Source organism: Aspergillus ibericus, assembly GCF_003184845.1.
Source record: "Aspergillus ibericus CBS 121593 unplaced genomic scaffold BO80scaffold_1, whole genome shotgun sequence".
NCBI lineage: Eukaryota > Fungi > Ascomycota > Eurotiomycetes > Eurotiales > Aspergillaceae > Aspergillus > Aspergillus ibericus.
In genome coordinates, this window is record NW_020292099.1 from 646,614 (window position 1) to 657,081 (window position 10,468).

The following is a 10,468-nucleotide window of genomic DNA, read 5'->3' on the forward strand; positions in this document are numbered from 1 at the left end:
AGCACCATGGAATGAAACTCTATATTATGAAAAGGTGATATTGGGCGTTGAGCATCCACCAAAGAGAGCAAACAAGAGACAAGCAAACTCCCAACAAAGAAAGCCGCCAAACAAAGATACGGATAGTTTCGGTGTGAGTGACTCGATGCTAATTAGCTGATGCGCCATTCTTGTTATTGTGGAGCATCCAGGTAAGCAGATCGACCTTCGTGGCCACTGCAACCGGCCTCATTGCTCCATGCTCATCCCGTTCAGTGACAACTGCTGCACTGTTCCATTCGAGGAATCTGTTGAGGACGCTCAAAGGCGTGTCCATAGTGATCTCCACAAATTTCCGATCCCTGATATGGGGTTTCGCGTTATCGCGTCCGCTCTGATCGACCTGCGAGCTGGCAAGCCCCATGTCTCTAGGATCGGTGACAATCTCGGGGATCTTGCTGAAATCGAACATAACTTCCGCAACGGGGCTCTTCCCGGTAGCACGTCCATGGGTCAGCCGGCTGAGAACATTGCCGAGGGTAAGCAGTCCGACGAGCTTCTTCCCAGAAGCTGCAAGCACCGGAAGTTGGTCGAATCCTCTGTCGCGCATCATCTCAATGGCGACCTCACAGGGAATGTTGGATCGAACTGTGGTGATCGGCTTCAAACGCAGAGCCTTGACTTGCGAGCCAGTAAAGGCATCGCTCTGCGCCTGCGGCTGTAGCGTTGGGAAGGACGTGGGCACAGGTGCCGATGACAGGAGTCCATTGGCAGCCAGCCAATCGTCGTCAGCAAACTACAATAAGTTAGAAGAATTTATTTTAGGAAGCAACAGGGGAAAAATGCACCTTAGTAAGGTAGCTTCTAATGCTGTCAGGCAGAATAACGACAACCACGTCATCTTTGCCGAATCTCTGGTCTTTCGCAGCTTGCACCAAAGCGGAGATAGCACTTCCACTACTTCCACCAACAAGCAGACCTTCTTCGGCAATTAACCGCCGGGAGTACTGGAACGACTCCCTGTCAGCAGTCTTGTACCACTTGTCGACTGCCTCCCGGTCCAGAACCTGGGGGATAAAATCGTATCCAATACCCTCAACCTTGTAAGGCTCGTTCTCGTGCTCCTCGTTCAATGTAGCGGGGAGAGCCAGAATTGATCCATGAGGGTCGGCTGCAATGACTTGAATGTCGGGGTTGTGCTTCTTGAGACCACGAGAAAGACCGGTGATAGTTCCACCAGTGCCCGCACCGGCGACAATCGCACTGATCCGACCTTCTGTTTGAGCCCAAATCTCTTCCGCAGTACCGAATTCATGAGCAAGCGGGTTGTTCTCGTTGCCATACTGATCCAGGATATGCGCGTTTGGAAGCTCTTTCTCAAGGCGCTTCGCAACCCCTATGTGAGATTCCGGGGAATCAAATGCTGCTTCGTTGGGAGTACGGATAATGGTGGCATTCAGCGCTCGCAGAACTGACACTTTCTCGGCAGACATCTTCTCAGGTAGAGTAATGATCGTCTTATAGCCTGAAGATCCGACATTGAGTATTAGCCAACCACAGTCCGAAAGCCAACCTCAACTAAGTGCCAACCAACCTTTCACGGCCGCAACAAGAGCTAGACCAATGCCGCTAGCAAGAGGAAATAAAAGTTAAAAAACTCCTTCGTATGTTTGAAAAATATGATTGGACTGCATACGTGTTACCACTGGTAGGTTCAATCAGAGTATCACCGGGCTTTATGCGCCCAGATCGCTCCGCTTCTTCGATCATGCGCAAAGCGATCCGATCCTTCACGCTCCCGCCAGCATTGAAGTATTCGAGTTTGGCATAAACAGTAGCTTCAATCCCCAAGCTACGGGGAAGTCTGTTTAATCTGACCAGAGGAGTATTCCCGATATGTTGAGTGATCGTCTCAAGGGCCACGGGAGGGACGGCCGGGGTGGTTATCGTCGACATTGTGGTTATCGGACGAGATTGATCTGTGTTGGATTGGAACGTCGTATGATTATCGGACAGTGGAAGGTAGTTGAAGCAGCTACCCAGCTATATTAGGGAATTGAGATGCAAAGAAGATAGGATAAGCCGGAGGGGGAAATTTTTGGCAAGGCAAAAAATCTCGTAACAGATTGGTGGTATACCCCTCCCGACGGTAACCGTTGGCCACCAACCGCATTCGCCATATTGCTCGACTTGAGGCATTCTTGCATAAGCACCACGTGATCCCAGGTTGATCTGACATGTGAAGGTAGATAGGTGAGTGTATGCGACTCGTCAGACATGCTCAGGTGCAATAGTTAAGTATCATTCCTGCACAGTAGGGCAGTAGGATCTATCTATCTAGATAGCGTGACCTCAAGTCACTTCACCAAGATTTAGCTTCTTCCATTTCTTCCAGGACTTGGTGGAGGCATGGTGGGTAGTATGTATATTCACCACCAATCAGAAGACTGGCTGCACCACTACGGTGTACCTCCCATAGTAGCAGGTCATTGAAATAGTGTTCATGACGCATGGCATACATACCTCTCTGTCCGCTATGGTGCTATCTTTCTTAACAGGTGGTAACAAATATTAATCAGTCCATTCCAGTGGTAGTCCTAGGATGGCAGAGGCACTTGTGCCTAGACTATACTAATGCAAAAGCGGAATTATGGCTAGCAGCATGCTGCTTGCGTAGCTGAGGCCCGAATGCAGATTCTCCCCGGAAGCGCAGATCACTTGGTCGGAGAACCGATCATTGTGAGGACACCAGTCTCAGAATATCCATTTGGCGCCAATCAAGCCTACACCATAGATTCTAGGCATTGATCGCAATGTCTTTCGTGTCTCATCGGTTGGTTTATGGGGAGGATACTCATGCCTTCACCGGATTACCGTTGGGGGTTCAACTCGAACCCAAAATAAGTACTCCGGAGATATGCTCCATACCCAGGCAGAAAGAAGTGGCTAGGCTACTATGGGCCCGACCTCCCGTACCCAAACAGATGCAGTGATTTGTTCTTTCAACAGAGTACTGTAACTGAGTTCCCTCTCACGGGCCGTGAAGCAAGCCGGTTCTGATTCACCAGGTAATGTTGGCTATGTTGGCACCTTTACCGGTACGTTCCCTTCTACATCACCCCCTAATTATCTCATCTTTCACTATTTTTGTTCGCTGAATACTTGGCTTTTAGGATTTGAGGATATGATGTCCTATTCTTTTCACAGATCCAGACTTGCACACCGAGTATGACTGACCGGGTGTAAATTTCCTAGGAGAATCTAAGCTTATACTGAAGTACCTAGGTACTAGGTACTACCTACTACCTAGATGTACTCCGTACTCCCGTACGGCAAGAGAGTTAGTTCAGTACTGTTAGACAGTTCGGGCGCCGCCAAGCTAGACCGTAATTTACCGCTTGGTCTTAACCCACCGGATGTACCCACCTGGAAGCGAGCTGCAGGATTCGACACGAGTCAATCGTGGCTGTGTATTATTATTATGTGAACAGTTCTCCCTCCCAGTGTTCACAGCAGGAAAAGCCGAAGAAGGATAACACTATTGTCTATGACAATCATGTCTCCCTGCTGCTCATTATTATCGCGACAGGGTGTAACATGCTTAGCATACCCACGAACAGGCTTCAAGGCATCCATGATCCAGGCCGACTTGCTGGCATTCGATGCCTCTGGACAGGGAGCCTTTGCAGCCAAGATGCCGGAGCGCCACCACTCCATCCAGAGGCTGATGCTCATAGGCTTGCCAAGACTTTACGGCTTGGACATCGATGTCTTGACAGTCGGGACGGCCTAGGGATCGCCTCGGTTGGAAGGATCGATTCTCCTGAGTACCCAGATGATCTATCGATACTCCGTATGCTAAAATTTCTACCCAGCGCGAACCATGAGGAGGATAGCGGGCGGCGTTGCGTCGTGCGATATACGCCAATCAGAATGACAGCGATCATGGAAAAGGGTACTACTAGTACTATGGAGGAACTGCCATTGGGAACTTGTCCATGCAGATGGTTGCAGCCCCAGAGATTCCCCTCGTGTCTCTCGTTCTACTCCAGGGTCAGCATCTGCCAGCACAGACAGCTGAAACCCTTGTCTGGTTGGGATATAAATCCACTGTCCTTTATCTGCCGTGCATAATCTCCGGTGACCGTACATGTTCCATGCCCTCTATTTTCCCCGTCCTTCTCATATTCTAATACTATCCATGGCGTTGGGTTTCAGCCACTAGCTGGTCATGTCTATGTATATCTGTGTCCATTAGAGCACGCGGTTCAATCACCCTCATCTGTGTGTCCCTTCACATTTTGTTTTACTCTGGCCTTTGTTTTTGAGTTTCTAGCTTCATTCCATTCACCATTTTTATCTTATTCCTCTTCCTCTTCGTCGTCCTCATCTTTTTTCTCTTCTTTTCTTTCCTTTCTCTCGGTTGTTCTCTCTCCAGAGCATACCTCGGGATATACAGTCTGCGGAAGCACTTACGGCTGGCTTCGAATTAATTCTCTATCCGACCAACAACACCGCCTCCCACGCAATGGGGTCTAATACGGATAGCGTCAAGGCGAGCCTGAACTCTTCACAGAAAGGCGAACCCCGACGAAATGACGGATTATCGATGCCGGATTCCATTCGGTCGGCGGAGAGATTGCAGAGTGATACGCTATTACCAACGCACAATGAGAAAAACCAGAGACGCCAACATGGGCTGTTTCGCATCGATACCGCTGGAGAGAGTGGGCGGACTGGGATTCATCCGGGCCATTTCCTGCGCGTCTGTTTTCGGAGCACTTGTACTCTATCCATGCTGGTAAATGTTCTCTGGCCTTTTGTCCCAGCTGCAATTGCCATTCATTTCGCCCGGCCTGACCTCCATGTCTGGGTATTTGCTCTTAACTATATCGCAATGGTGCCTTCGGCGAACTTGCTTGGATTCGCGGGTGGAGAGCTCGCAAAAAAGTTACCAAAAGTATTCGGTGTCTTGCTGGAGACAACCCTTAGTTCGGTTGTCGAGATCGTCCTCTTCATGGTCCTGATTCATAACGACGAAGGTGGCAACCTGATTCCGGTTATCCAGGCCGCCATCCTCGGCTCAATTTTGGCGAATCTCTTACTCTGCCTGGGTCTATGCTTCTTCTGTGGAGGCATTGGGCGTGCAGATCAGTCGTTCCATGAGGCCGTCAGCGAAGTAGGCTCAGGGCTCCTGCTAGTCGCAGGGTTTGGCCTCCTAATCCCGAGTGCTTTTTATTCAACTCTGAAAGGCAATGCATCGCATACGCATGTACAAATGTCGACGGAAGACTTGAATCAGTCTACACTGATCATCAGTAGAGCCACAGCCATCATCTTACTAGTGGCTTTTTTGATGTAGGTTCTCACTCTCCGCAGCACTACATCGACATGAATACTTATTACTTGCCTTAGGTATCTGTTTTACAATCTTCATAGCCATCACAGTATCTTTGACGAAGTGCTTGAGTTCGACGAGCATCAGGATGAAGATCGCGAAAAGGAGATGAAGCGGGCGAAGCTTACACTAATTGAATGTTTTATTGCCATTGGAATCTCGCTCGCTTGTGTCTGCATGTCGGCGGTCTTCTTGGTGGAAGAAATAGAGCATATTGTGAACGAAAGAGGCGTATCGGACAATTTCATGGGCCTGATTTTAGTGCCTCTAGTAGAGAAGGCAGCAGAGCATTTGACTGCTATCGATGAAGCTTGGTAAGCACACCCCCTAGGGCCTTTTCGAGCATGCCCGCATGACTCGCCTTTGCTGACTTTAACAGGGACAACCAAATTAACTTCGCACTCTTTCACTGCCTTGGTCCATCGATCCAGACTGCGTTGCTGAATGCACCGCTGGTAGTCCTTGTGGGCTGGGGCATTGGCAAGGACATGGGTCTCGATTTTGAGATATTTATGATCGTTCTGGTTGTTTTATCCATCTTGGTGGTCGGGAACTTTCTTCGCGATGGCAAATCCAATTACTTGGAGGGGGGCCTATGCGTCCTGGTCTACGTTATTATCGCCGTTAGCACATGGTACTATCCTCAGATTGTGCCAGAAGGAGAGACCGAAACGTAAAAATTTTTGCTTATTTAATAAAAAATATAGTACCCTGTGTATCATGAAAAGGTTGCATTTCCATACCAACGTGTTGAGGCTGTTAGTTGGGTACGAGTGTGTTCATTAGTAGTCAAATGGAACTTCTGGGTGAAAAGACAAAACCCACAGCACTAATGGACGACCTGCTTTTCGATCAATATGTAGCAGCATAATCACTGTTATGCTAGTACTAAGTTCGATGTTGAAGTGCTTTCCCCGGTAAGGTTGTCCTGAGGCATCTGAGAAAGTTGCCGAGGATAAACATAAGCAAGCAGCAAACAACAGTAGATCCCGACTCCGCTCCGGGAGGCAGCGACAAACTTCACTACGCCACGATCCAACCAAAGCAACCCTTCAATGGACCCATCATCCACCGTTATCTATGCACTCAGAGATCGCGGAATCCCGTTTAGGCGAGACGAACTTCAGCCAGTCCTTAGCAATGGGACAGATGGCCCCAAGATTGCGAAATGGCTGACAGAGCATCTCACCACCGACACTTTGCTGTCACAAGAAGAGCTCATACTGTATTTTTGACCCATCTAGAAAGTAGATCTGTCCCTATCGCTAATTACTATACTTTTCCATTAGGTATTCGAAGCTTGAGAGTTCCGGCGCCTTGCAGGGCATTTTGACCAACACAGAGTTGAATGCAACTCGTCCCCTTCTGGATGATGACCTTCGACGGGCGATTGAAACACTGGGTGCTTCTACGGCTGCAATACAGACCCAAACAGACATGTTAACATCACAATACGAGAATATGAGTCGACATGGCCAGTCGGATGAGGACCTGGGGCTGAGACAAAGTAGGGATCTAGCACGACTGCACCAGAAGCATAAGTCGGGAAGGCAGAATCTTGCTGCTGCGGTAGTGCTTCCTCATCCCTGTTCGGTTACAGAGATTTGCTGAGTGTATAATGCAGTCTAGTGATCTAGCTCATGCTTTGGATTCGGAAATGAGGAGTGTATCGGAGCAAGCCACAGCAGAGGCCAAAAGAATACTCTCCTCTCTGACAGCTCGATTCAAGGAAGACGATAGGTTGATCACAGACTTGGAGAGACTCGCCTCCGGAATTGAGATTACTGAGCAAGATGAAACTAATGCGAAGCAAACATCGGAGCGAAGCGCTGCTCTTGCCCAATATGTCGCTGATGAGATACAGTGCCGACTTGATCGATTATATTTGGAATCTTTACAAGTAGACTCTGTGGAAACACGAGCTGAGCCAGTACCGCTCGAGGAGGAAGCTCTGGTGGCACTAGAAAAAGAACTTGAGTCTCTCTATCCCGAGATCGACATACTGGCGGAGGTGTCTTCAAGACAGCAGTTCGCCGAGCCTGTGATAGACGAGCTACGCAACCACCACGGGAAGTTGCGCATGGCTTCCCACAAAAGATTGGATTATGTGAGTAACCACATGCTTTCGTAAATTCGCTTTACTGACGCGCACTAGGTTCTGGATGTTGTCTCAGAGATGACCTTGTCCACAGAAGATTTGATCAGGTGCCTGCAGGACCGGGAATCTTTCTGTGGAACACTCGAGGCTATCGCTGCTGCGCATCGATCGGAGATTGGCGATTTTTTCTCGAGCCAGCCTAATCCCAGAAGAGAATCACTGAGACGTGCCTTTGCACAGTCAGCTCCTAATTCTAATTCGGAGCAAAAGTGCAATACTGCGCTCCGTGATTTGCACTCAGTGGCGAAGGTATTGCGCCGAGTAGGACTATCTCTAGACTCCATGCTCCATGCAGAAGGGGTCGATGGATGTTCGAAAGCTTTGCAAGAGAAGCGGCAGCAGTTGACCGAGGGGCTGCATGATCATGGCGTCGCTGCAGATTCACCGCTAATGGCTGGTTTGCTTCCTACAGATCGGGCAATCCGACTTCTTTCCACATGCTTGCACGCCGATTCAGAATTTGAGACCTCCATTTCGAACCTGGACCACCAGAGAAAACTTTCCGATCTCGAGGATGATTTGAATCGTATGCAAAAGGGCTTAGAAGGACTCGACCTGTCCGTGCTTCACAGGCGAGATAGAGGCCAAGATAAGTTCGTAGAAAGATGGGGTTCAAAAGGGCTGAATGAGTGATTTTCATCCGATTTGCGTGAACATTCGGAGTAAAATACTACATAGGCTTGTATGCCCAAATAGTATGTCATTAATAGATGTATGCAGTGGGGAGGTGACAGGCACCATATAGCTGGGGTCTTCATGTATGATAATGGCCAAATCAATCCAGATGATTTTTTTGGGCAACTATGTGTGTAACTCCAGCATTTTTCCCACACACCTTATGATTCTAGGCTCATAGTTCGGAACGAAGTAGGTGATCCGTGCCTTCCATCCAGTGGGAGGTCGTGTGCAGCGGATGATGGTCTGTTTTGGGGAGGTAATAATAGATCAGGTATCATGTATGGTTGGGTGTGACCGGGTGCACTAATATCCGGCTAACTCCATTTATCACCCTCACTTACCAGTTACTTGACCTTCTTTTGCCAATGTATGTGTCTGTTGCAGGTTCCTTTCCACCTCATTCATGGACCGTGATCTGGAGGCCTCGTCTTTCTTGGTGCTCGACCAAGTCATCCCCTGTTCTTACTGACCGTGCAGTGAGTCGATCTCCACCACAGGTAACGTGAGCCACTGATAGATCGCACAGATGGTTTCTAACTAGCAGGCCAAATCAAGCATTGCCGTGTTTAGCCTGCCAGGCCTTTACCTTTCAGTCCCTCAGCGCCTGACTACGCATCTGCTTCGACTTGTATCTGGTGCGGACATATTAGTATCTATTACATGCTGGGCTCCGTCCCGACCATGCGACACCTATCTGGGAAGTTAATATTTGCCTGTAGGTCTAGGGCTATCTTCCGCATTCTCACCCTTGCGCTTCCGACAACCTGCAGGGTATCGCGATGAATGGGCATAGCCCATCGACATTTGCGAGCCTCGCGGAGGCCTCTAATACAAGCCGTTCACCGAAAGAAGACGAATCAGACCTGATGTCCAATTGCACAACTGATGTCTTCCAGATTTCGCCAACGGCTGCGCTGGAACTACTATGCGCAGGCATTGAAATGCTTGTGAGGTCGACCGCAGAAGAGGCGAGCCATTGTCAAGGAGCTACCGTTCCTGTTCCCGAACTCCGGACCCAAGGTGACAGTATATCCAGCGGGGAATCTACACCGATAAGGGTCACTGGACTACAATGTTCATCGGCGAGCTATGATGAAGTGGGCCGCCATCTGAAACAACAGAGTGTACTCTCTAAGAGGTTTCTTTCAAGACGCGTGCCTCCAATCACGCTCGAAAACTATCTGCTGCGTGTGCATCAGTTCTGCCCCATGTCCACAGGGGTCTACCTTGCGGCAAGCATCTACATTATGAGGATGGCGACTGCCGAACGGGTGATAGTGGTTAGCCGAAGAAATATGCATCGCCTGGTGCTTGCTGGGCTCCGGGTGGCGATGAAAACATTGGAGGATCTCAGCTATTCCCATAGCCGGGTCGCCAAAGTTGGCGGTGTGACTGAGCACGAACTGTCGAAACTCGAGATCAGCTTTTGTTTCCTGGCGGATTTCGAATTACGAGTCGATGCAAAGATGTTAGCCGATCAAGTAAGACTACTCCAAGGGATAGGTCCTTGTGAGAACCCCCCTCGTTGAAGCCTTGACATGAATTGTCATGTCAAGACGATGTCGCCAATTCGACTCCACATTTGGCGGCTGGTTTTGAGAGTCCAACGCTTGTCTTGGGATGGCCTTGTAGTTCTTGAATAGGTTGGAGAGCTACTCTGCAAGGTGGTCGGGCCTATTGGGCAGATTGCGGGATACAAGGTTGGATCGAGGCCGTTCAACATGGGGCGTCTCCTTCTCCCAACTGCTATTTTGTCACAAGCAAACCGGGCTCAGGAACGTTTCGCGCACCGGGTTTGGCGAGCACTCGCGTGCACGTATCACAATGCGGCTGCCTAACAGCCCCATTAGTTAGCTACTTAAGGTAGTACGTTTGTCCCAGTTGGTTCGCTAGACAGGTTCGCTGAGTAATCCCTGTCAGGGTGTGGTTCACACACTCGTAATGAATGGGCCTTCTATTCTCATGGCGATTTTGCACATCGGGTTTCCAAGAGCGTATTTGCGGTCCCGGGAAGAAATCCAGATTGTAAATGTAGAGGCAACCGTCGAGCCGACCGGTGGTGAAGGATCCACGTCGCAATTGTCGGAGTGGATGGATGGATGATCCGTCAGCTTTCGGGAAGGGCGCGAGGCTCATCCCCCGTCCCATGTCGTTAGCGCCCCATCCCCCGGGGCTGGTCGTCCGCTGCGCCATACTACTTACTAGTACGGCGCTCAGCTGTCCTTCCGCCTCCATCTTAATTGATTCGGTCTTTT

At 49.5% G+C, this 10,468-nt stretch overlaps 4 protein-coding genes across 4 annotated transcripts; 3 read left to right on the top strand and 1 right to left on the bottom strand.

The window, feature by feature from the left end:
• Positions 1–148: 148 nt before the first annotated feature.
• Positions 149–1,935, bottom strand: BO80DRAFT_343211 (cystathionine beta-synthase CYS4; the record flags this gene model as incomplete). The annotated part of the gene is made up of 4 exons (XM_025715224.1): positions 149–775; positions 828–1,504; positions 1,574–1,608; positions 1,676–1,935. 4 exons carry the CDS (start codon positions 1,933–1,935, stop codon positions 149–151), a joined length of 1,599 nt encoding a protein of 532 aa, XP_025580563.1.
• Positions 1,936–3,480: 1,545 nt separating this feature from the next.
• Positions 3,481–4,310, top strand: BO80DRAFT_4355 (uncharacterized protein). The gene has a single exon (XM_025720912.1). It carries the CDS (start codon positions 3,577–3,579, stop codon positions 4,111–4,113), a length of 537 nt encoding a protein of 178 aa, XP_025580564.1. The 5' UTR covers positions 3,481–3,576; the 3' UTR covers positions 4,114–4,310.
• A 566-nt stretch (positions 4,311–4,876) lies between these two features.
• Positions 4,877–8,168, top strand: BO80DRAFT_450977 (hydrogen/calcium exchanger domain-containing protein; the record flags this gene model as incomplete). The annotated part of the gene is made up of 7 exons (XM_025721851.1): positions 4,877–5,337; positions 5,395–5,691; positions 5,757–6,050; positions 6,423–6,602; positions 6,667–6,918; positions 7,007–7,484; positions 7,533–8,168. The coding sequence occupies 7 exons, from the start codon at positions 4,877–4,879 to the stop codon at positions 8,166–8,168; spliced, it is 2,598 nt and encodes an 865-aa protein (XP_025580565.1).
• A 626-nt stretch (positions 8,169–8,794) lies between these two features.
• BO80DRAFT_4489 (putative cyclin-dependent protein kinase complex component) lies at positions 8,795–9,905 on the top strand. Its single transcript, XM_025721707.1, has 2 exons — positions 8,795–8,848; positions 8,939–9,905. The coding sequence occupies exon 2, from the start codon at positions 8,993–8,995 to the stop codon at positions 9,740–9,742; it is 750 nt and encodes a 249-aa protein (XP_025580566.1). The 5' UTR covers positions 8,795–8,848; positions 8,939–8,992; the 3' UTR covers positions 9,743–9,905.
• The last annotated feature ends 563 nt before the right edge of the window (positions 9,906–10,468 follow it).

Coding starts and splice junctions, on each gene's coding strand:
- BO80DRAFT_4355 (XM_025720912.1), top strand. CDS start 3,577: ATGCTTAGCATACCCACGAACAGGCTTCAAGGCATCCATGATCCAGGC.
- BO80DRAFT_4489 (XM_025721707.1), top strand. CDS start 8,993: ATGAATGGGCATAGCCCATCGACATTTGCGAGCCTCGCGGAGGCCTCT.